Below are 25,387 nucleotides of genomic sequence, written 5' to 3'. Positions count from 1 at the left end.
AGAGAGAGAGAGAGAGAGAGAGAGAGCGTTCCTTTAGATTTGTTAGGTTTGTTTTCATTAAATTAAATCTTGTGCCATCAACATCACGTGAAAGCTCCTCATGCAGCTCAGACCTTGTCGTTCCTCTCGCACAGAAACTTGAGTCTCTGAGCTCTCTTGTGCATGAACACCCCGTCCAGGTGACCGGTCTCCACTGAGCGGATCTCTATAGCCTTCTCGCCCCAGCCCATGATCTGATTAGAACAAATATGAGCTACAGACACAGAGCAAACAGACCGAGAGTGAAAACAGGGAGGGAGAGGAAGAGGGAGAGAGGAAGAGAGAGAAGGTTATATCTGTTATATACTGCACTATAATCTTGGCACTATTTTTTTTTCTCATTGCTTTCCTTTTAATTATGCACATTTGTCCTAGAGCAACATGACAAACTGTGGTTTACATACGGATAGTGTTGTGAGCTACAAGTGTGTGTGTGTCATACCGACAGAGGTGGGCATCTCTCCCCACTGCAGCACCACGTCTTTAATGATGCGGCCGTAGGTGTTGACGTACACTCCTTCATCCTCGTAACACAGCAGCATCTCCATTCCATCAGAGCTAGGCAGGAAGACGATGGCATGTGGAGTCACCTGAGACTGGATCTACACACACACACAATATTAAAAATATTTGTCTTCATGTTGCTTGCTGTCTGTGAAGTGACAGTGCTTTATAATAATGTGTTTACGGTCAGTGAGTATAAAACCGAATAAAACACAGAGGTTCTGTTATAGGAGAATACGCAGGTAAGAGCGCCACACGATGCGTCGCTCTCATCCCTTTGATCTTTTTCCTACAAGACATTTTGTTGAGAAATTCCTCTCACTATATACAAAAAGTGCCTTTTACTATCAGAGCTCTTAACCACCAGGTGGCGCCAGAGTGCACGACTCACGCTGCGCTCAAACGAGTTTAATGTCTGTCCGTCTGAAAACAGAGCCGCTGACTTACGTGGACAGGAATGTAGATGTCGTAATTGTTTCCGGAATCGACGTCGATGGCGTGGAAGCCGGCGCTGGAACCGTAGATAACCTTTAACCTCTGCCCTTCTTCTACAGTCAGGTCAACAAGCTGAGGTCTGTGAGGCAGGTCGGTAAACGACTACAGAGAGGCAGAGGAGCGTATTAGCCGTGGAGTAAAGATCACTGATTAAACTGGACAAGCATGAAGCGTGGAATGTGTGTCATTACCTTAAAGGCCATGAATTTGTGGTAGGGTTTGGGGGCCCAGGCGTACACCTCCACCGCATTCTTCAGAGCGATTACCAAGAATTTAATCCTCTCGTACTTCACTGAGCGGATCGCGCACGGGACCGGAAAAAAAACAGGACGGTGTTAAGAATTCTGTCTGAAATACAGCGTGTCTGCTAAATGAGTCGGACTGAAGCAAAACCTCACTGCATGTTGTTACATGAAATAAAGACAGACACCAGACCGTATGTTCTCTTGTACACTCACTATGACGTGTACTTACCCACTTTGTAGTGCACACAGCCCTCCATTTCCCCTACAGTGGTCCAGCCCTGCTTCTTCTCCACCTCAGGGTCGTTATGAAGGATCTTGTTCCTCAGCCAGGCCAGATAATACACCCGCACCTTGTTCTTTTTGCCTAACAGAGAGAGTTTGGGTTAAAGAGACACATCCGGCTTAATTTAGTGTGAAGATTCTTTTTCCCTTGTGTATAAAAACCTGATATGGTGATGAGCAGGTTAAGTCCCTCGAGCACGTCCATCTGCTGGAACCTGCGGGAATTGATGAGCGGATAAACTTTGCCTTGCCCGCTGCGGTCCAACAGCTTTAGTCCGTTCTCGGTTCCAACTAGCAGGTTTACGCCTGTGTGCAACACACACGGTTACATATGCACGGACTAATCATACTGATTTGTGGCATCAAGTTAGCATCACACACAAAAGTCATACCCCAAAGTGCAGCACAGAGGATCTCCGAGTTAAACCTCTTCTTGTATTTGCGGATTTCGGGGGTGTCACTGACAGGGCGAGTGTTTGTTGGGTTCACGTTGACCATGGAGCCTTTTCGCACCTCCAACTTCAGTTGCTCAAACCGAGAACCTAGACCTACACACACACACACACACACACACACACAAGTAATGTCAGTCTGATTTTAACCTATATCTTTTTTTAAAATCTAAATTAGCTCTTTTTTTAATTGATAAAGGTGCGAAGATTCAAACGATTTGTCTATAGCGCACACCATCAGCGGTATATTGAGAATTATGTGCTTGACTTTACAGTTATTTTAACACGATGAAGTTTGATGAGTCAAAGTAGAAAGTGTTTCATTCTTTCATTTATTTTACTTTAACTAGCTGACTGCACCGTGCTTGTGCTCTGGCCTGCTTTCAGTAATCTGTCATGTCACAGTAACAAACCTCCCACGGAGATGGGCTCCCCCGTTCCACCTGATGGCTGGTACATGCCGAGATCCACAAAAGTGGTGAAGGAGGATTTCCCAGAAGCCTTGACCAAACCTCTGGACTGATACTGAAATCAATACAAGTGCACGATATGAGCTGAACAAATGTGGATGGGTTTCCTTTTTTGTTATCTGAGACAGATCTCGTGTTCTTTAGCTACGCAGTAGCGTTTATATTATAGACATAAATTTCAAGGGAAACGACGTCTCACGTCATAGGTGGAGTCTTTGCCAGGAGAGGAGTGGGAGGCGGAGTCGGTGGGGGAGTGGGAGGGCTGAACCACGTCGGGCAGGTTGGTGTATCCGTTATGGTTACGCTTCTCTGGAGTCTGAAAACACACACACACACACACACACACACACACACACACACACACACACACACACACACACACACACACACACACACGCTAGAGCAATTGTCCGATTGGGTAAAATAAAATCAGTTCCAACACACACCGACAGAAGTATCTTACCCTCTGAACGAGCATGGTCTGATCACCATAACCTCCAGCCCGTTCTTCATCTCCTCCTTCACCTTCCTCTTCCTCATGGACCACCATGGTGTTCACAGAGTCCGAGTCCGGGTCTCGCGGGCTGACAGCAAAGAGAGACAAATGAATGATCCTTTCTGCCACGTGATTCTTGGTGATTGTGAAGCGTTGACATTTTTGTGATTTTAACATAACGCCGGCTGTCAATAAGGTCAAAGGAAAATTAAAAAAACAAAACCCCTTTTCCTGACGTACCGGTCCGAGGGACTCTCCTCTTCCTGTCCCTCCCCGCTCTCACTCTCCTCGCTACTCTCGCTGCTCTCTGAGGAAGACGAGTAGTCGTTGGCCTTCACCGGAGGGCGAGGCTGCTCCTCCACACGCTCCTTCGAGTACAGCCCGTGGTCCTGACATGTGCAGAGAACTGCATTATTAACCAAATCACACTGATACACAATCATTATGCATGATTCTCAAAATAAGAAAAAAAAGAGCCCCTGCCATGTCATGTTAGCGTCAACAAGCAGACATACTAATAAGTAATGGAAATTTTGGGTAAGACAGACTTTTATATTTCTGGTGCAGAAACAAATATCCAACACCAAGCATGACTTGGCTCCTGGACTGCATTTGGTCCAAGTGGAAAATTGTGCACATAGATATTTGTATGTTTTTTTGTTTTTTTTTGCTGCACAGCAAAATGAGAAGCTGGTATGCAAGACACTTCACAACGCACACACACACACACACACACACACACACACACACACACACACACACACACACACACACACACACACACACACAGGTACTGACCTCTCCTATTGCTCTCTTATAGCTCTGAGGATCAAGAAGGATAGGAAGCACAGAGTGAAGAAAAAGTGGCAGAAAAAGAAGTAGAATTATGGGTTAGTGTTAAAACGGAAAGGAAATATTTTTAGTCAGCTTTTTTTTAGTTTACACAGCAGGGGAAAAGTTTTGGTCTGCAAAAGTCTGCAATCGTCGTCTGTGAAAGTTTTTAACAGCCTGCATGCTTGTGTTGAGCTGCACTTTGTGTGCACGTGCACGTGTGTTACCGCTGGTCGACTGGGTCTGGAAGAGGTTCGGGATTCTCCAGGTTTGTGTCGTCCGTCGTGAGACAGGATGGGAGACGAGTCCATTTTAGATGAACCTGAAATCACACAAAATTCATGTTTCCTTTCCAAAACCCAGATCTTATACAGTATGATGCACAATTACACTATTATATACACGACTCCGAATGCACGTTAAATACACTAGTAAAGTACACACACACACGACTCACTGAGGATGCGGTGTCTCTCGAGGGAGCCGGTCTGAGGCAGGTTGGACATGAGGCTCATGCTGTCTCCTCTTTCCCAGCGGTCATTGCGGCTCAGGTCTGGATTGCTGACACACACAGAGTTAATCAGCCTCGGCTTACGATAAAGACCCACATTTAAGCACCAAGAACAAATCAGGGGAAAAAATTCCCAAATGTGTCTTATTACTACTAAGACCACTGTAATAAAGAAAGAGGTGTAACAGAGCTGGTGTTAATCCTAAACATGTGATCCAGCACTGAGTGAATTCATGAAGTGAGCTCGTGTGTGTGTGTGTGTGTGTATATGTGTGTGTATGTGTGTGTGTGTATGTATGCATGTGTGTATATGTGTGTGTGCGTGTGTGTGTGTATGTGTGTATGTATGCATGTGTGTGTATGTATATGTGTGTATATGTGTGTGTGTGTGTGTGTGTGTATGTATGCATGTGTGTGTATGTATGTGTGTGTATATGTGTGTGTGTGCGCGCGCGTGTGTGTATGTGTGTGTATGTGTGTGAGCGTGTGTATGTGTGTGTATGTGTGCACGTATGTATGTGTGCGCGCGTGTGTGTGCGTGTATGTGTGTGTGTGTGTGTATGTGTGTGTGTGTGTGTGTGTGAGAGAGAGAGTGAGAGATGTGTTACCTGGCTCGTACTGGGTGTCTGATCCCAGAGGACAGGTTAGTGTTAAGAGCAGTCGCTATAGAAGCCGTTCGCTGAGGAATCTACAAAATGTAACATTTATAAGAACACAAAATTTCACCTCAAACTTTCTGCAAACAAACTCTAATGACATTCAGCTTACTTTTGGAGGCTGTTCAATCTCAGGCAGGCGGATCCACGGGCCGTGGTCATCCCTCGTTGGGCGTTGCTGAGGGGCGGGGCTCTCGGACGTGGGGTCCGAGTTCTGACGGACGAGCTCACGGGAGTGCAGCGGACGAGGCGTTGGGGTAGGGGAGGGGTCCTGGGTGGGGAAGGCGGACATGGTCTTAGTGGGCTGATCGCAGAGGGACTGGGAGCGTGGCACGGGTGCGGCATAAGGCTTCAGAGGCACCAAGTGGGCCATCTGGAACTATGGCAAGCATCGTTGGCATCAAGCAGAGCGAGAAACCCGGAAAGTGAGGTAAAGTTCACGGGATCGAAGAGGTCCGTAAAAGACAGAGCACGAGTTTTGAATTGAAAGCGAGCGGCATGCAGGGTTCATTATTATTTGGAAAAGGAGGTCAGGAAAAGGACAGGAAGGTTCCGCAATCCCAAAACAAGGGAGGAAACGTTCCCCATGGCGAGAAAAGGAGGGAGAGGAACGAGGGAGCCCCAGACATAGGAGGAAAAAACAGAAAGGAAAGAGAGAAGTTTACAGTCACTGAAGGGGGAAAAAAAGAGCAAAAGTGAAAGCAGAAAATTGACAGGAGAGATGATGGCGAACTACACTCGCTCAAAAACATCATGCTTTCCAAATATTCAACAATATTACTGTTACTATTAATGACTTCTTAAGACTCGACCATTAAATTCAGCTGCAATACTTAAGCTGAAATACATCAATAGCTGATAAAAGACCACAGCTGTGCACATGTGAACTCCACACACCTTGCCCTGACCACCTTGGGGTTCAACGGGTCTCTGCATGGGCGGAGTCTGTGCAGCCTGCGCGCTTCCTGATTGGCTAATAGAGTCAGAGCGCGACTGGATGTTGGTATCAGAGACGGTAGTGCAGATTTTAGGGGATCCCTGTCTGTTTAGTTTACTCCGCTCCTCCACCTGAGAGAGAGCAAGCGAGAGAGAGAGAGAGAGAGAGATAGAAGAGGCACCTTTAATGATGCAAGCACAAGGGCTTTGTTTTGTATGTCCGTCTATTCTTCGGTATTTATGCTGCATAAATAATGGCATTGATATTAATAAGATTAACAAGTATTTTTAGCCCTTAATGGTCCTTTAGATGTGTTCTATTGTTAAGGATTTATGAATGTGCGTCATTTACATCCACTGCACTCTGTCATCGTGAATGCTCTAATCTCATTGGTCAAAAGGTATCGGACTGATTTCCTGTCAGCGGCTCTGACAGTCGTGCGGCTGCAGAGCTCGGATTTATACTGATGCACTTTTATGCACCGTTACGGTTTGTACAGTAACGACTCGAACAGGGCCTCGAAACTGTCGAAACTAAACGTTATCAGATCGAATCGTGTGTCTATTTGGTGTGATTAAAAGTTCCGTGCAAGGAGACCTTGATTTACTATTCTTGTAAGGAGTCTCCGGTTTCAGTGCTTTGAAACAGCCAGAGGAAAAACTGTAACTTTTAAAATTGCAATTCCGCAGAAATATGGGAATGTGGGGTGCATGTGTGTGTGTGTGTGTGTGTGTGTGTGTGTGTGTGTGGACCTCTCTGGCCCAGGCAGGCTTGTTGTTATCCAGGTTCTTGCTGTAATGATAAAGCGGTTTCTTCTCCTGCTGCTGTTGCTGCTGCTGCTGTTGTTGCAGGGAGACGAGGTAAGCGTGCTCCTGCTGCAGCTGCCTCTGAAGCCTCTCCGACTGCCTCTGCTCCTCCAGCTGCTTCCTCTTGTACTCCTACGCACATCGTTTCAAAGACGAATAGGAAGAAATTTCAAGGGTTGCGCGTTTTTAAAACCTCTTGGCCGACTCCTAGACGAACAACCTTCCGTCTTGAGCGTATACGCTTAGACATATTGGATGCTTTCTGGTGTTCTTATAAGCTCACTTATAAAAAGATAGCAATTAATAGGAAAACAAATGGACCGTGCATAATGCAGTGCACCAAAAAAAAAAACGCAAATATTACACTGCACACACACACACAGACACATACACACACTGTCCTCTTCCAAAATTGCTGATGTGTCTCATTTCCAAACAAACCCACTGCACGTTTTCTTATAACTGGGGTAAATTCTGTGCTCCCTGAGGACTTGTTCTAGAAATCTCCACAAAGGGAGTCTCTAGTTTCTCATGCGTCAGCTACGTTTAAAATGATAAAACCTTTCCAGAGCATACAAAGACAAACACTGCCATGGTATCTCTCCTGTGGGACGTCTAACTAGATGAGATGTTTAGAGAAGTAGATTTGAGACCGATCGCTGTTGTTAAAACCTCCCTGGGATCTACAGGGGTGCGACCCACATTCCCGCGATCCTTTAAAAAAACGTTGAGACGCATCAACCCTGACTGCAGAAGAGGAGAGAAGTCGGTAGTGAGGGCAGGGAACAGGGAAGAATTCAAGAGGATAGTGTTACCATGAGCAAGGCCTGCTCCTGGAGAAGCTGCTGCTGAAGGATTTCTAACTGTCTCTGCTCTTCCTCCAGCTTATGCCTTATAAATTCCTACAGAGTGAAAAGGAGGGCAAGAGAAAGAAGGGAAAGAGGGAAAGAGTTGAGAAAAAGCTGAAAAGGAGAAAGACTGGAAATATGTGAAAAAAAAAAGTCCTCTGGAAAAAAATATTGTGCTTTTGCTTTCACTGAAGTGTGTGTGTGTGTGTGTGTGTGTGTGTGTGTGTGTTGCAGTGTATCTCTTCAAGGAATGTGTGCACACAGAGTTCGACATTTGTGGCATTCATTATTTGCACATAATGATTTAAATAGTTAATATCTAATTGGCACATGCAGGAGTCGCTCTTTTTCCGTGGCCAAATCTCAAACGGCTTAAATTGGAAATAAAAGTGAGCCACTAACACCTTACAAATGAGACACTTCAGATGTTTTTGTGGGTGGGTGAAAGGCATTCTTGCTAGTCTCAGTAAAAAAAAATATTTTAGGGATTTGAACACACTACTAAGCATTTGTGCTGATGTCCTGAGTGTGGAAGCGTAACAAAATACAACAAAACAAAGCGTGTTAAATAGCCAGGTGGATTTAAATACTGAACATATTAATTAAAAAGAGACTGACAGCATGAACGCCTCCTGTACTACGTAAGGCAGGAGCTGTTATGGTCGTGTATTATTGTAGGTTCAGCAGAAGGAGTGGGCGCGAGTGGGTGTAGAGAGCCGTGCTGGTAGTGGTGTGTGTGTGTGTGTGTGTGTGTGTGTCAGAGTGCATGAACACCACTGAATACATCTTAGTATGTCTTTAAAGAGAAGCTCAACACACTAATTCTTGCTGATTGATCTTTTACGTCTCTTCCACTTTGAATTCTACTGAATGTGGAGCTGCACACGGCACACACACAGTCAAAACTGTGCTGAGAGCCTGCTCCCATGGCAACCAATTCACAGGCATTCCAGGATCGGAGTGGGTGCCTACGCTCTGCCAGTATTGGTGGAGGTGTGGCGCTTCTCGAGCGCTGATTGGCTACCTGCTCTCGCTCGGCCATCCTGCGGTCCTCCTCTCGTCTCATATCGTCGAGTCTCCGGTGAGGAGCTTTCTCCTGCTGCCTCACCATCTCACGCTCCTTTCTCTGTTGCTGTGAGAGAACGAGAAAGAGAGAGATTTACTTTTAAATATCTATGATGAAATAACAAATGTCACCTGATGTAAAAAAAAAAAAAGGATATTTTAAACAGGAAGTTAAGGAAAGGTTGAATTAGTGCGAGAGAGAGAGATAGAGAGAGAGAGGGAGATGTAGGTGACGAAGGGACTGATGAGTCACCTCGCTGCAGTGGTGGATCTCTCCCAGCTGCTCCACAGTGTGAATAAATTCACCCATATCTGGCATCGGTTTCTACCTGTTATATCCTAATAACTATAATTATACACGAGCAACAGCCGCAGACCGCATCCCACACACCACGGCCCCGGCCTTACAGGCTTCTTATACGCACGCATCTATATGTAGAGATTTATTCAAGGCCATGAAAGAGATGCAAATAAACCACACATGAAAACATACATGAACACGCAGGTTTGGGTTTGATGTGATTCGACTTTTTTTTCTCCTGTTTTAATACAGCAACTGAAAATGGCTGCATGTTTAGCGTGTCGCACTTACAGAGGTTCCAGCACGTATGAGACTTTTCCCCCTGTTAAGTAGTTGATTGATGTAATGTTGCCATGTTGCCATTAAATCCCTGGGAACAATCCTTTTACAATTGGGTTTACTTTTGGGAATAAAGTGAAGACGTTTAAGCAAAGCTCAGATACTGAAGTTCTGACTAGAAAGAACTGTACTATGCACACGCTCCATTAAAAAAAAATGTGCTTCCATCAACCCCTTTCCATCTTCTCTATAATCCCCTCCCTCTCTCCCTACTCGTTCTCGCCTGTACAAAGACGGGAGATAAATATATCGACTAATGACACTTATTGCATTACAGACCCGTGGCTTCTCCCTTTTGTTGTGGTCGATTACTGGGCAGCCCTCTGATGTCAGTGCTCTCTCTCTCTCACTTCCCATCCGCTTTATTCCACTGCAGCAGAGTACTGAATATTAAAATAGAAGTTCTTGTATTAAAAAAAAACAACCTTTTATTCTGAGCCAGTTTGGTACAGTGTGTACATTTTATAATGAAGCTAATATGACCTGCCACTTACAAGATAAATCCGCCTCACAGGCTCAAAGCTCAGGGATTAGTTCACTAACAAGCTTTTCACTCCAGCGTACTGATATGTCCACTCCTGGAGCCTCAGCAACTCAATAGACTTTAAAAAGAAGAGGCCTAAAAACATGCTTAATTAAGTATGTATTTGTGCTCTTGCCAAAGCTCTATCGGCCTCCCGTCAATTTCCTGCGTCCACAAAGAACACTGAGTGCCTTTCGCCACGAGTGTTGCACTGACTGTGCCCTCCTCGATACCCGAGAGCTTCCTCTCTCTCTCTCAGACACTATACTGTACATCGTTCCTCTTTCTTCTTACCTACTAATGATCTAAGAAGCACTCTTCAGCAACAAGCCCCACTGTGTACATTATTCACAACATTCTCAAGCTGCAATATGTAAAGCTACATGGTTTTACAACTACCATTAACCAAAATGCCACATATTTCCTGTCTCGGTTATGTTACATTCCAATACAGATATAAAACACACACTCAACAAAAACTGCCCTCGAGGCACCCGACAATCCGGTCATTCTTTAAATGCCATTCTTCACCAGGTTAAATATTAAAACAAGCTCTTCCCGGACCTCAGCTTGTGACTCTTGGCTTACATTCGCATGTCGCAGCTCCTTTTTTTTGATTCGTCTATTAAACGGACGCATGCTACACTAGACATGTTCATTTAACATTCTGAACCCAAGCGCGATCCAGACAATAACAACCTGTGGTGTGGACGTGTTCTGTAACACACACTCAGAGCGGTCAGAGACACACACACACGGCATAAACAAACACGAATACTACTGCAAGCTGCTTTGCCCTCTTTACTCATGGCTGAGTCACAAAAAGCGTGAGTCTCTCCCTCACACTAAAAATCAAAACGTCCCTTAAGACTGAATAAAACTCTACGGAGATAAAATTCATTTATGCTGATCGTCATGCCATGAACATATTAAGCACGAGTTTTTTTATTACAGGGTTTCAGGGGTGGACAAATCATAAGTGTAATCAAAGCTCACATCGCTCTTGCCTGGAAGTCCAATTAACAAGCAAATTAAAAAAACAACTAAATGGCTCATTAATTCCCTGCATTAATGCAGATAATGGAAAATAAGCAAGCGCTCGAATGCTTGACGGGCGACTTTATGTAGAAGCGTGATAACATCAGATGAAGATAAAGTATTGTGTTCGGCTTTAAGCTTTGGTGATCTCTCGCCACGTAGAAATGACCTAATGTAAGTCTCGCAAGTCTCCATTTTCAATCAAACAATTGTTTAAACGTGACGTGACTTTGGTTTTAGAGTTATGTGACAGCTGTTAGATTTTGCTCAGCTGCATCTGTTTCCCTTCGTATTCCTGAGTCGATCGTCCAAGAGTCCAAATGGTGTTTTCCTTCATTGGCGTCACATGCAGGAGGATTTCTGTGTTGTATTATGTACGTGACCGTTACCTCTTCAAGCCTTCGCCGCTGCTCCTTCTGCTCCTCAATGCGTTTCTGGCGGTCATGGAGGAGCTGCCTCTTGTGCTCCTCTGGGTCACGGCGTTGTGCTGCCAGCTGGGCCTGCTGCCTCTTCAGTGCCTCAGAGCGCTCCTTATTCTCCTGCTGAAGCCGCAGGAAGTCACGCCTCAGTGTCGACTCGCCCGGCACATTCAGGATAGAGCTGAGGATAGACAGCGTTTAATGGAACTTGATCAATACAACGGAAATCAGTAAATCAGTATTTTAGGTCTTCGGCGGCATTTGGAAAAAGGGACGTGGCCTCTGTCATTCCCAATAAAGAGGGCATCACCTATTAAAGGCAATATGGCCTGTGTTCGTCAGCCCCAGTGAAAGGGGAGTGGTTTCTGTCAGTCTTAATAAAGAGGGTGTGACCTCTATATGCATCAGTCTCAATAAAGAGGGTGTGACCTCTATATGCATCAGTCTCAATAAAGAGGGTGTGGCCTCTGTATGTATCAGTCTCCATAAAGAGGGTGTGGCCTCTGTATGTATCAGTCTCCATAAAGAGGGTGTGGCCTCTGTATGTATCAGTCTCCATAAAGAGGGTGTGGCCTCTGTATGTATCAGACTAAATAAAGAGGGTGTGGCCTCTATATGTATCAGTCTCAATAAAGAGGGTGTGGCCTCTGTATGTAACAGTCTCAATAAAGAGGGTGTGGCCTCTGTATGTAACAGTCTCAATAAAGAGGGTGTGGCCTCTGTATGTAACAGTCTCAATAAAGAGGGTGTGGCCTCTGTATGTAACAGTCTCAATAAAGAGGGTGTGGCCTCTATGTATCAGTCTCTGTAAAGAGGGTGTGGCCTCTATGTATCAGTCTCCATAAAGAGGGTGTGGCCTCTGTATGTATCAGTCTCGATAAGGAGGGTGTGGCCTCTGTTTGTATCAGTCTTAATAAAGAGGGTGTGGCCTGTATATGTAACAGTCTCTGTAAAGAGGGTGTGGCCTCTGTATGTATCAGTCTCTGTAAAGGGGGTGTGGCCTCTGTATGTATCAGTCTTTGTAAAGGGGGTGTGGCCTCTGCTATTGTAATTCTCAGAAAAGGAGGTGTGGCCCCTGTATGTACCACTCAGTGAAAGTGGCGTGATTTCTATGTTTCTCTATCTCAGTAAAAGGGGCGTGGCCACTGCATGGTTTGTGTGTTTATCAGTCCTGGTAAAAGAGGTGTGGCGTCTGTGTGCAGCCACGCTGAAGGGGTCATGACTTATTTTCTTCACAGCTCACCACGAACACATTTTCTAAATTCTGCACAGTGCTGCATTTCATCAAAACAGCTCCAAGTCGAATCGTATTGTATTATTGTCTACCCTAAATGTATTTTTCATACATCATTCATCATGAGGCATCTTAGAAGGAGATACTCAAATCCCTAGAGGTAGACATAAGGCTCAGCATAATCGAGTTAAGTATCAGGAAGAAATGTAGAAATATGTGCACTGCAGAGTGTGATGAAAATGTGTCCAGGGAATTGACTTGTATAGTTCTGTATACAAGTGTGTGTGTGTGTGTGTGTGTGTGTGTGTGTGTGTGTGGTTGTTTTGCTGCATCAGCTGTAGTATTTACCTGGACTCTCTCTCATCACCTCTGTTCTCATCTTCTTCATCACTGCCGCTGTACTCGTACTCGGTCTCCTCTGTGAGTGACAGACAGACAGAGACTCAGATAATATTACGACTCCTACCATTTTTAGCAGCAGTGCTAATTTAGCAAATTCATGGTTAAAAGCAAAATTCACCACCGACACAATGCAAATTTAAAACGTTTATCCTTTGTGGTCCATGAACCGCTCTGCTTTCCCTAAACCATTGCAGCAACCATCTGCAGACACGCTGAGGCTCTCTGTGTGTGTCTCGAAACCATGTGGTGGATAAAAACTCGGGGGAAAAATGTGCAGCTTTCACCCACACGGTGTTGTGGTGCTACAGACACATCCAAAGCATAACACACTGGGAACTGATGATGACTGGAATAGCACGGATGCTAAAAATACATATTTATCTCTCTGCAGGTACATTTAATGTAGCGGGAAATTATTAAACAAACTAACTGATTTACACCTGACTGATACCGGAGACTCCTTCCAGGAAATAAACGACTACTTACAGAAATCTTTAGCACATCTATGACATTTTTAATCTCTACAAGCGAAATGCAATGAAAGCAAGTTCCAATTCAAGATGATCCTTTTAATAAGATTATAATCCAATAAATTCAGAGAACTGACAATCTTCTGACCAATCAGAATCCAGCATTCAACAAGGAACAAAAACTAAGCTAGACTTAACCAACACAGGTCTCTAATGAGCCATTCTGCATAACGAATACTTGTTTTTAAAGCATTAATCGCATTAAAACTGCACCATCCTCCTAGAGGTGCTAATTACAATATGGTGGTGCGACAGAATATCATCTACAGACAGAATTCAAATCTTTGTAGGAACGACCGACGGCGTTTATATAAGACGGGCTCACAGGCAGCCCTACTGCCAGCGTAAACGAGTACGTGCGCCGCATTCACCTTTCTCTCCACGCTTCTTGCGCGTGCGGTCGATGTGGTCTTTGAGCTGGATGCGCACCTGGCGCTCGGTCGGCTGATCTCTGATGAACGAGTGCTTCAGCAGCTGTTCGGTGGACGGACGGCTCGGGTAGGTCTTCACCAGGCAGCCCTCGATAAAGTCGATAAACTTTTTAGACCTGGAGGAGGAGAGAGATCTTCAGATGCAGTGCTCTAGGTGTTCTTAGGAAAGGAGAGGAGATTGATTATATGCTTCAGGGGCTCAATATTCATCTGCTTGATGCAGGGATAAACTTTGCTGAAACTCTTTGCGGTTGAATGCCCTTTTTTTTTTGTCATAAAAATCTGTGTGTACTGATTAAATTTCCTGCCCTTCTTTGGTCTTTTGTCTCAGAAATGTTCTCCTGTCTAACAATTTATGACACTTTATGGTGCAAATAAGAGTCAAGTACCAGGTCAAAAACCCAGAACCCCAGCGTGACATAATTCTGTACAAAAATACTTTAATTGGCCAACCGAAGGCTTTCACGGACGATGTAACCGACGCACAAAAAAAGAAAAAAGAAAAAGAAAAGGACAAAACGAAAAAAGAGAACAGAAAACAAATAGAGAGAAGAGGGCATTGGCAGATAGTTTCTCTTATGCAAGCCGTCTTCAGATGAAAGCGGGCGGAACACGTGAGTACAAGTGTACAGGGGTGATGTGCGTGTAAAGAGAAGAAGAGTATAAATCCGCTGGGGAGGTTAATAACAAAAAAAAAGAAAGAAGAGAAAATTCATAAACGGAACAGAAGGAAGGATCCTGACCATTTTTTAGACTTCAGTTTGGGAGGAGGATTCCGCGGGATGAGGAAGAGCGCTCTCATAGGATGCATGTCGCACAGTGCTGTGGAAGGGAGAGACAGATATATAAATCACCGGCATTCGGGACAAAAATCTCTGCAGAGATCAACCGGAAATGCTATCATAAGTACTCAGTGGAGACAAACCCAAGGCCTGATTTCAGAAAAAATAACTAGAATTAAACATTTTCACATGATATCAAATATCCAGGTGAACAGAAATAAAACTGGAAATGGATGTTCAAAAAGTTCATATAGGGAATTTTAGATATCGAATAACTACTAAAAATATGAATCAGATTAATAAAGCGTATATACGAGAGATAGAGAGAGAGATAGAGAGAGAGAGAGTGAATGTGACTAACAGTGGAGTTGCATAAGAGTGGCACACTGACCAGCACGTCCCGCCTCCACACACACTCCTAAGGCTGCTCCAAAACACAGCGCTACTTCAACACCCCCTCTCCCTCCCTTTACTCTACGCTCAGCGTGTACTTTCTCAGCACTACGGGAAAAAAAAATCGAGCTTCTACACCCCTCTCCCTGTTACTGTAAAAATTTGGCTGTTTATCAAATCACAACTAGATGTTAGATCTTAATCCGTCTTCTATTTTTCCCCCCCCTCAGGCTCGTTCTGCTACGGGTAACACCTTCAAACGTGAGATACGGCTTCGGCCTACACGCTAACTATACGGCTTTTGGGAGCAGTTAGATAATTGTGTGTTTCACCTGCTCTTACACACCTGATGCAGCTCTTACAGCCCAGATACGAGCAGCGAGCACAGCTTCCTAATAAAGATACCTTACATAATAACTGTAGGACTGTAGGTCTTATCTCTCTGGCAGACCAGACACTGCGCTACCTGATGGTCCAATATGTTATAGAGTCTCGTGTGGAAGTGTAGGGAAACGTGTGTGTGTGTGTGTGTGTGCTGCTTACGAGGCGCGCCCTCTGCCATCTCTATCGCTGTAATTCCCAGAGACCAGATGTCGCTCTGCAAAGAGAAATAAAACATCAGCTCTGTAAAACCAAACTCAGCAATTCACACTCACACTATAGGAGTGAGCTATAGAAGTGAGTCTGCTACGCATTTTAACAACATCATCATCATCATCATCATCGACACAGTGCTGGTTGGATCAGAAGAACTGGGAAATGGCTTCGGAACAGCGTTAAGAAAGAATCTGGAAAATAACTGTGCCATTTGAAACGAAGCATGAGACAAGCTATTAAAGGAAAGTCATTAACGGAAAAGAAAACATGTACCACCATGTGACGACGGGGAAAAAAGAAAAACGCTGCTCTGATGCACCGTGATGGTATTTTGATTGCACTATTTTTTTTTTTTTTGTCTTTTATATACGGGCCGAAACTAATTTAACCAATACGCAGAAATTAATGATATTCCTTTTCATGAATGTGTTTATAGAAATAATTAAATATTAATGAACACTTCAACAAGCGAAACTGTCCTACATATTAATAGCCTGCCTCATATAGTGTAAATGTAAACAAACAAACAAACCAACACTCAGCTTCAAATGCAGGAATCAATTGCTTTGGCGATGCGCATCTTATCTTATGAAAAATATGTCGTACCCTTTTCATCTGTCCATAAAACGACAACAAACATCAATGTTTAGTGTTACCCTGTAGTCGTAGGTGGAGTCGGGGTTCTCGTCACAGGCGATGACCTCCGGTGCCATCCAGTAGGGAGTCCCGATGAAGGTGTTCCTCCTGCCTACAGTCCGGTCCAACTGAGCACTCACGCCAAAATCCACTACACACAGAGAGACAGAGAGAGACAGAGGGAGAGAGAGAGAGTGAGAGACAGACAGACAGAGAGAGAGAGAGAGAGAGAGAGAGAGAGAGAGAGAGAGAGAGAGAGAGAGACAAAGACAGACAGAGAGAGACAGACAGACAGACAGATAGAGTTAGAGAGAAAGAGAAACAGAGAGAAAGAGAGAGACAGAGAGAGAGAGAGAGAGAGAGAGAGAGAGAGAGAGAGAGAGAGCGATTGAAATCAGGCTGACTGCATTACACAATTCATACTAGATGATCTATCACTAGTTTTAACGTTCACTCTGTCAGAATGACGTAACGTCACAGGTTCGTTCACAGAGTCATGGGTCGTGGATAACTTTAACCCTTTTACAAGAGAAAAATGAACGAATGAAAGAAAACCAGGGGATTTCTTTGAGATTTACTGTCACTTAACCACTTCATAACAGCGCACGCACTCACTCACGTGCTCACTCACTCAGAGATGATGTGTGTCAGTGAGTCTAAATAAAGTCATAATGCCTGCAGGAGACTAATAAGGCCTGTGTTACTTTTGTGCTCTGATTACAAGGCTGATTGTTAAAATCAGTGCTAAAGCAGGTCACTCATTAACAAATAAAAGGGTCAGACGTGTCTGAGACGGGCAGCAAACACAGACACACATGCGGCAGCTGTCTGATACCATCTCCACTCCCCACCCCACCCCCCACCCCCCCACCCCACCACTTACCAAGCTTGACCTCTGCATTCTCAGTTAGTAGAACATTCTGGCCTTTGATGTCTCTGTGGATGACCTTATGTGCGTGGAGGTGTGACAGGCCCTGAGAGAGAGAGAGAGAGAGAGAGAGAGAGAGAGAGAGAGAGAGAGAGAGAGAGAGAGAGAGAGAGAGAGAGAGAGACCCACGATCACACACCTGACCATGTTGGAATGTGGTTTCTCAAAGCTGGGTTTGATTAGCTTGTCATGTGAGCTTTAAAGACAGGCCTGTGTTCGTGTGTGTGTGTGTGTGTGTGTCTCACCCGCAGAATCTCTCGGCAGATATAAGCGATCCAGTCCTCCTTCAAGGAGTTTCCTTTAGTGTTCTTCACTAGGTCTGTTACCGAGCCGGCCCCACAGAACTCCATCACCAGCTACACACACACACACACACAGACACACACACCACACACAGACACACACAGTACAATCTATAAATACAGTATGAAAAGGAATAAGCCTCGAATAAGATTGTCCGATAAAGCGGTTGTTTGTTAAAAAGCGGCAGTTAACCGACGTCACCTCACTGAAGACTCCTAGTCGTTACACGTCTTTGCTTCTCATTTGCATAAAGTTAAACTCTGCTCGATTCTTCTGTGTGGTTTTTCTGACCAGCTACAATCATATCATCCTGTCGCTGTAAATGACAGCTGCCTTGTCGCACCGCTTATACAAACGTCCACGACTAGAAAAGAAACCGGAAATCCAGCACGACTCTCTGCACCGTAGATAGGCTTAAGTGAACGGGGAGGATTAAACTAATCAAAGCAGGGTTAGGAAGCGGCGCAGGATCGGAACTAATGCTGTGTCCGTACTAATGCTATGTTCACCGAGATAATAAAAATATAGGCACTGAGGGCCTGTGATATCGAGATAAACGTTTGGGGAGATTTTTACCTCAAGCATGCTAGATGATATAGAGTACAGGAAGTGGTAGAAGTATATAGAGTACAGGAAGTGGTAGAAGTATATAGAGTACAGGAAGTGCTAGATGTATATAGAGTACAGGAAGTGCTAGATGTATATAGAGTACAGGAAGTGCTAGATGTATATAGAGTACAGGAAGTGCTAGAAGTCTATAGAGTACAGGAAGTGCTAGATGTATATAGAGTACAGGAAGTGCTAGATGTATATAGAGTACAGGAAGTGCTAGATGTATATAGAGTACAGGAAGTGCTAGATGTATATAGAGTACAGGAAGTGCTAGATGTATATAGCATACAGGAAGTGCTGCTTTGTTTACTGTTTTGATTTGACGTCACATGCTGAAATTGGCGGTTCAGACGTTTTCGCTAATTCACTGACTATGGGTGTTAGTCAGTCATGACCACTGGCCTCGAAGCCCTTTGTAATCAAAAGGTGGAACTAAACGTCAGTTACGACGTCAGTATTACTGTAACACACCCAGAGCTGGTCATCGTGTCCAGGCGGACTCTTCTTGACGAAGGCGCCGTAGTACGTGGCGATGTTGCGATGGTGACTGTACTTTTTCAGCATGTTGATCTCAGCTTTGATCTCCTCCTCTTCCTCCTCGGTGACGTCCATCACCTTTATAGCAGCCAGTTGTCCTGTCTTCACATGGCGTCCCTGTGAAGGAAAAAAAAAAGGAAGGAAAAAAAAGTGTGTGTGTGTGTATAAAAATAGCACAGAGCAGATGTGTAGTCTATTAATAGCTTAAGAAAGTCCCATGTAGGATATTGGAGCAGGCTGACGCCGACCTCCTTCTCACCTTGGTACCCCACATTCACACGCTCCAGTAATTAACGCCTTCCGTTACACCGCACCGCTGACATCTAACTCACCCTGTCGTTCTGCCTGCTCAGCACTAAACCCGGCGGTAACTCTGAGACAGCGTGACGGTCGGGCCGTTCGAACACAGCCGTGGATTTGACAGGGGTTACGAACACGGATTGTCTTAAATTCTTGACAGCGCATACGTTCATTTATTTCCCGTGCGCGATAAAATCACGTTCACAAACACGGAGCTCAGCCTGTAGCAGATTCAGGCATTTCTCCCTCTCCTTCTTATCTTTCGCATCTGTCCGTTCCTGCACCTCGTTCCCTACAGCAGAGCCTCGTGATGGCGCTAATCTGATAACGGAGATATAAACACATCCGTCATATCAAAACCTGACAGCATCTCTCGTTTCATCTCGGATTTCTGTCTCGGGGCAAGAGACGATACTTAAAACTGAGAAAAAGAAAAGAAAAGAAAAGCGACAAAGAAGAAAAACAACATGTAATGAAATTTACTCGATCCTTTTATCTCCCTTTTCACCACAGAAGTCTGCGGTGTCCGGATTTTGTTCTGTAATCTTGCAAGTGAGCCAAGTGGATGGTGTGTTTATAGGTTTTTAGAATTCTTTTGGTTTAAAGGCCGGACAGACAGCCGAAGTGCCTGAACTACCTTTTAATGCTTAACCATTGGACTGGTGTGGCGTGGTGCCATTTTTTTATTACACACAGAATTAATAAACACGCATTTCCGCGTCCATTTTACCTTTAAACCTTTGTATATTCGTGACTGATTTTTTCCCCCATTTTAAAGTAATGGAACGTCTCAAGCCCTGTAGCTCGTCTCCAGGCCGATGAATAATTTCAGCACCAGCTTAATAATTTGCAACGAGGACTTTTATTAAAGCGTTTATCGACTCTGGAGAATCGATGCTTCTGCTCCTAACGTGTCGAAACCATGTCACAGACTGACTGGGAGTCTGTCTACCTTTATTACAGCCACAGCTTCAGAAATACAGTGCTGCATTTGGGAACCTGGATCTGTCACTCCCTCCCTCTTTCACTGACTCACCCACGCATATGTTAAATAACACGACTGGAGCCGTCAAACATCATTAATCCATCCTTCTCACTATCTTTCTTTTTCTCTCCCTCCCTCCATCTATCCATCCCTCTTCTCACCTTGTACACCTGCCCGTAGGTACCGTTGCCCACGACTTCCACCAGCTCAAAGATTCCTGCTGGATCCTGGCACAGAGAGAGAGAGAGAGAGAGAGAGAGAGAGAGAGAGAGAGTGTTATTAACACAGACACATTTTACATGCCCACACACACACACACACACACACACACACACACACACACACACACACACACACACACACACACAGAGTGTTATAAATACACTGTATCTCAGCGCTCTATGCTGACTGACAGCCCAAGGTCAGGAAAGCAATCAGCAGGAAAAAAGTGTGTGTGGACAAGTCGAGTTGCGTTTCACCTTGCCAAAGTTCCCAAAGTGTGTGTGTGTGTGTGTGTGTGTAATGTTACTGTATCTGTCTGGCATGGTCACCTGTTAGGAGTCGTTATATACTCAAAAGTAAAGTGTGGCTAAGTGAAAAGCAAATGCTGTGAAACACACACACACACACACACGCTGGTCATCACTCTTACATTTACACACACACTCAATGCACAGTCACCTAAAAGCACACTTCCCCTTTCTCCTTGTTACTAAAGCAAAATGACGGTAAATAAAAACACTGAGGTTTGAAAAATAAACAGGCAGCCAAACACAAAACCCATTTTTAGCTGATGCAATATGTGGACATAAGCAGTGAGTGTGTGTGTGTGTGTATGGGTGTGTACAATACACAGTATATGCTCAGAGTTATCTGATGTTTCCACAAGATGCAGGTCCCAATAAAAGCACTGAATTACCAAAATACCAAAAGAATCTTTGATGTGCTGCCGGAGTCACAAACACCCGGACATACAGGAAATGAGGTTGATGATGCTGATACAAGGTGACAAAATGAAGCAGAGTCACAGGAGACTCCTTTCCTAACTGTTAGCGAAACGTCTCCTTACAGAAAACCTCATCGCTTCAATGATTTTTTTTCTAGGTAGCTATATAAGTTCGGTGTACTAGCTAACAAGAGCTGACGTTTGCGGCGTTTAGAAACCATACGGTGCACCTTGCGGAATCTCCTGAACTGAAAACCACAAGAGACAAATCAATAAGTAATAACACAACTCCCAGGTGTGAAAGCAGTTAGAGGAAACGCAGCGCTATGTTAGCGTACATGATGACATCACAAACATAGCGCATATCTTCTGCACGAAATGACGTGCTGGTTTCAAAGGGGGTTTTTACACCTGGTCACTTCCTGCGTTTTCTGTGATCTGATGGCTATCCGATGGTAAAAACACCAGGTCTAAATGCCCTCTGAAACGTTTTGGAGACGGATATAAATCCGACGGTTCAAACCCCTTCAGGAGGTGGTCTGGGACGCGTTTCAGATGAAACAGGACAGGTGTAAATGAATGTGGTTGTTCAAGCCACATACGTCAGCGCTATACTCCTCCCAAACTGAAGTACGTCACTCGCAGGTGATCTTTCACCCAGGCGTCTCAGCGGGGCTTAAAATGCGCTGCTGCCGCCAGCGAAAACACAGCAAACAGTAAACGCTGTTTTTTGTAGCTTAACCGTCGTAACCAGCTTTTTCGTCTTCTTTTTGACTGCATTCCGAAAACCGCCTACACCAAAGCGTGTTCCATTTCAACTACCCCGGAAATGAGGTCAAATATATTAGCATATTGGGTCGGGAGTAGAAAGATATTATTTATGTGGCCGAATGTAAACGGGACAGTTTTAACAAATCAGATAGCTATCGGATCAGAGAGAAAACACATGAAGTGACCAGATGAAAAAAAGGCCCACTAGCAGTCTTTTGGGAAAGTGGGATTCATTCCGATCATTTGACTTCTTCTCGACTCGTTAGCTACGTTAGCGTGTCTGAACCAAAGCCTGTGTTCCTTTGTTCAGATGTAAAGCTTAGCGTTTTTTGGCTGTTGATGCTGATGCTTTGTTTCACTTTTGTTTAAATTTACGAAATGCAGATAGCTATGTGTAATGAATGTTATATTTTTCTTTTTTTTTATTACCAAGGCCAAAAATATGAATCCCAGCTTGTCAGAGTTGACACTTCACAAGCAGATGTGAGAGATTTAGAGAAATCTGTCGTTCATTAGCACTAATGATGTGTTTTTTTATTTCCTACTATTGCAACATTTCAGTAGCAGGGCTTAATGTGGTATCAATATGGAGACAACACTGTGTGTGAGTGTGTGTGTGTGTGTGTGTGTGTGTGTGTGTGTGTGTGTGTGTGAAACCTGTGGGGGTGAAAGAATAATGAATTGGAAAAAGAAGGGGGAAAATGTGCCATTATAAGCCTCAACATCTTTAAGGGACTCTTTCGAACAAACGGGACTCTTTAAGGGACTCTTTCGAACAAACGCCACAGAGACAGTCAAAAATAAATAAATAAATAAATAATCTGGTTGTCATTCACACCTACACAAGTTTACACATATTTACAGGAGAGTTTCCCCAAAGCGCTGTGAATTAAGCTGTTACCCTACAACAAAAACTGACAGTGTAAAGACGATCCTATCTGTAACATTTAACTGTTTTTGCTAAGTCTGTTTAACACAGCGGGAGATGAACCCATAACTGCTGAGTACAACGTTATTGTCCGTCATGTTTGCATCACCGCTCTTCCTTTTTTGAGGTTTGTAGGAAAGTCCAAGCTGCATCAACAAAAACGATGCGGCTGCTCCTCCACAGACGAGCCTGTGAAGACGCTGGACTCCCAGAGGAGTCTTCAGCTCTAAGATATAGATTATACGCATGGCAGGAAAATTTACACAAATCAAAAATGTAAAAACCTACTTTACTACAGCCTTCTCTTAATCCCTATCTATAATCAATGTGTGTTTGGTAATTGTTATACATCTGTCTGTCTCCGACTCTTATTTTATCCATGTTGGTTTGTTTGTCCACGTCTGTGTCTTTTTACTCATTTCTCTTGTTTTCACTTCTTTCCATCCGTCTGTCAGTTGCACAATGGACGCGTCTCTCTTCGTGTGTAAAAGTCTGCATCCAAACCCGGTATTATTTCTCAGTAACCCTTTGAGACTCATGCTCTCTCTCTTTGTCTATCTCTGGACTCAAATTTTGTTGAGATGCCATTATTAAAATCTGTTCCCACGGCAATATAACATGGAACACTTTAATCATGATTACTTAATCATCTCGGTGCTCAGAGTCGTTTTGATCCAACAGGCCTAAACGACACTGATCATTTCCACATTTAGGCTGCACACTCTGGGGAGTCGAATCGTCCGTAACGAGCCGGTTTATCGTTTTCGATTCTCGGCCGATCCGACACTCGTCGTGCCATCCGCAGGCGACGTGCTGCTTGCATGAGACGGAACAGGGAGTAAAGTACAAGTTGAAATGTCCAGACAGTAGTGTGTGTACTGTGTGTTGATGTATCTTGTACATTTTTGCGTGTATCACCGAGTGGGCGATTCACAGGACAACCTATTAAACAAAGAGCTCAAGTGAATCATCGCTCTTAACGGCGCTCTCTCGCTCCGTCTCTCTCGGGATTAATTCCACACAGCGGCCTGCGAAGTCGTGGCACGTAACTCGCTGTACCAGCTCACCACTGCTCACCCCACACACACGGAGAGAGAAAAAAATGAAGCGAATAAAGGAATGAATGCTATGTTCCCTCTGCTCCGTCAGCTTGGTTAAACAAATAACTGCTCCAAATGCTGAGACACAATTTCGTCTGTCTGCATAAACGCTATTTGCTCACAGACTCGTGTTTTTTTCACCGAAACGCTATTTCAATATAACAGAATTAACAAATTAATTATCCTAAAAAACAAATTCTTCTCGCATATCAGACAGATCCCCAAACAGGTAATAATGCGCAGTCTGAACAGCAAAAAAAAAACATTTCAATAAAATCCTACAGTACTAAAGATCCTTCCAACATCAAATCCTCTCATTAGTAGGTTCAAAATATTGCATTGTAGGATTTTAATACGTCTATCAATACTGACGTCTGGCCACGCCCCTACTTAGAGAGATAACCGTTTCATTTAGTTATTATAAATGCATTTATAACATTGTTATAAAAGCAGCAAGTAAGACACTTTTGTAGTTCTGATTAGGGTTAAAAAATTCCAGGAATTTTCAAGGCTGGAAACTTTCTATGGGAATTAACGGGAATATATGGGAATAAACTGGGAATTAAAAAAAAAATAAAATGCAGAGTTGCCTATAACAAGGAACTTAAATGTAGTTAAATAAATCTTAACAGCATAATTTTGTTTAAAACAACATGATTTAATGCAATTTAAGTTGACTTTTACCCTGCTTTTACACTTGCACACAGCACACTGCTTACTGGAAGGCCATTGAGGCCAAACCCCCTGCATGTACTTGCATTCTTCCATAACATGCACAGTAGCACTTTATTTTAGGGTCATTTAACTAGTTGCTTATTAGCATGAATATTAATAGATTATTGGCTATTTATTAGTGCTTATTAAGCACATATTAGTGCCTTATTCTGCATTACCTTATTCTACATTCTTAATTGTACCCAATATCTAAACTTAATAACTACCTTACTGACTGTTAATCGGAGTGTTACACATACACAGATAATTTGATGACCCTCCCCCCACACACTCACCTGAAATAAAAAAACCCTCTATAAAATAATGTTTATTACAATTATTAAGTTTATTATGTTTATTACAAGCATAATGTTTTTGTGTTACTCAATGAAAGAATCAAATAATTCCCCATGAATTCCTGTAAATTCCCATAAATTTCTGTTAAGTTTCCAATTTTAAATATTTCCAAAATTCCCCAGATTAAGTTCCCATTTACCGGAAACTTTCCACCCCTTTGCAACCCTAGTTCTGATCAAAAATGAATCGTTATCTTTTAAGTGAACAGGACGGGATACAGCACACTGCTTATTACTGAGTTTTTGGTTTAGTTTCTTGTTCAAAGCAGAATTATGAATCTTTGTGTTCTGAAACATCAAAATAATAACATTTGGCAATAATATATTGATTTAATAACCTAGTTTTTTTAGGTTCAAATTCACTTTTTTCCTTCATTTTTTTATTACGTTTTTAGAAATCCTACGGTTTCACAGGCAGCTCGTTCGCAAGTTTATACATCACGATGCACAGAAACATCTCAGAGTATCGACGTGTCACGTTGTCGTCCGCTTTCAATTTTCCCCCTCAAGCTCCGTTCTTTCTAAATGACTTTTACAATTAGAGCAGCTTAGGCTCAAGTATCCACGAGTGACCTTCTGTTAATCCTTAGACAAGAACCCATAACTGTCCGGTCCCCAGAGTTAGATCTTAAAACTGCCGAGCTG

The 25,387-nt window shown here is 43.7% G+C and overlaps 1 protein-coding gene across 6 annotated transcripts in view; it reads right to left on the bottom strand.

The window, feature by feature from the left end:
* The window catches only part of mink1 (misshapen-like kinase 1), a 32,602-nt gene that overhangs the window by 3,294 nt on the left and 3,921 nt on the right, over positions 1–25,387 (bottom strand). The window contains exons 2-31 of one of the 6 annotated variants that reach the window (XM_027144177.2): positions 20,089–20,154; positions 18,577–18,759; positions 17,436–17,546; positions 17,146–17,236; positions 16,283–16,413; positions 15,573–15,627; positions 14,598–14,676; positions 13,795–13,970; positions 12,840–12,909; positions 11,228–11,438; positions 8,597–8,704; positions 7,540–7,626; positions 6,671–6,856; positions 5,879–6,049; positions 5,094–5,360; positions 4,934–5,013; positions 4,272–4,375; positions 4,042–4,136; positions 3,782–3,805; positions 3,224–3,372; positions 2,951–3,071; positions 2,687–2,803; positions 2,431–2,542; positions 1,958–2,113; positions 1,728–1,871; positions 1,513–1,647; positions 1,230–1,330; positions 991–1,140; positions 482–641; positions 114–253 (exon numbers count right to left, since the gene is read on the bottom strand). In XM_027144177.2, the coding sequence (XP_026999978.1) occupies positions 114–253; positions 482–641; positions 991–1,140; positions 1,230–1,330; positions 1,513–1,647; positions 1,728–1,871; positions 1,958–2,113; positions 2,431–2,542; positions 2,687–2,803; positions 2,951–3,071; positions 3,224–3,372; positions 3,782–3,805; positions 4,042–4,136; positions 4,272–4,375; positions 4,934–5,013; positions 5,094–5,360; positions 5,879–6,049; positions 6,671–6,856; positions 7,540–7,626; positions 8,597–8,704; positions 11,228–11,438; positions 12,840–12,909; positions 13,795–13,970; positions 14,598–14,676; positions 15,573–15,627; positions 16,283–16,413; positions 17,146–17,236; positions 17,436–17,546; positions 18,577–18,759; positions 20,089–20,154 (3,780 nt within the window). The remainder of the gene's footprint in view (positions 1–113; positions 254–481; positions 642–990; positions 1,141–1,229; positions 1,331–1,512; positions 1,648–1,727; positions 1,872–1,957; positions 2,114–2,430; positions 2,543–2,686; positions 2,804–2,950; positions 3,072–3,223; positions 3,373–3,781; positions 3,806–4,041; positions 4,137–4,271; positions 4,376–4,933; positions 5,014–5,093; positions 5,361–5,878; positions 6,050–6,670; positions 6,857–7,539; positions 7,627–8,596; positions 8,705–11,227; positions 11,439–12,839; positions 12,910–13,794; positions 13,971–14,597; positions 14,677–15,572; positions 15,628–16,282; positions 16,414–17,145; positions 17,237–17,435; positions 17,547–18,576; positions 18,760–20,088; positions 20,155–25,387) is intronic. The other 5 variants (XM_047809355.1, XM_047809353.1, XM_047809357.1 and 2 more) reach the window with 5 other exon arrangements.

The sequence above is a fragment of the Tachysurus fulvidraco genome, chromosome 26 (assembly GCF_022655615.1).
Source record: "Tachysurus fulvidraco isolate hzauxx_2018 chromosome 26, HZAU_PFXX_2.0, whole genome shotgun sequence".
Lineage (NCBI taxonomy): Eukaryota > Metazoa > Chordata > Actinopteri > Siluriformes > Bagridae > Tachysurus > Tachysurus fulvidraco.
This window is presented reverse-complemented; position numbering and strand designations above follow the sequence as displayed.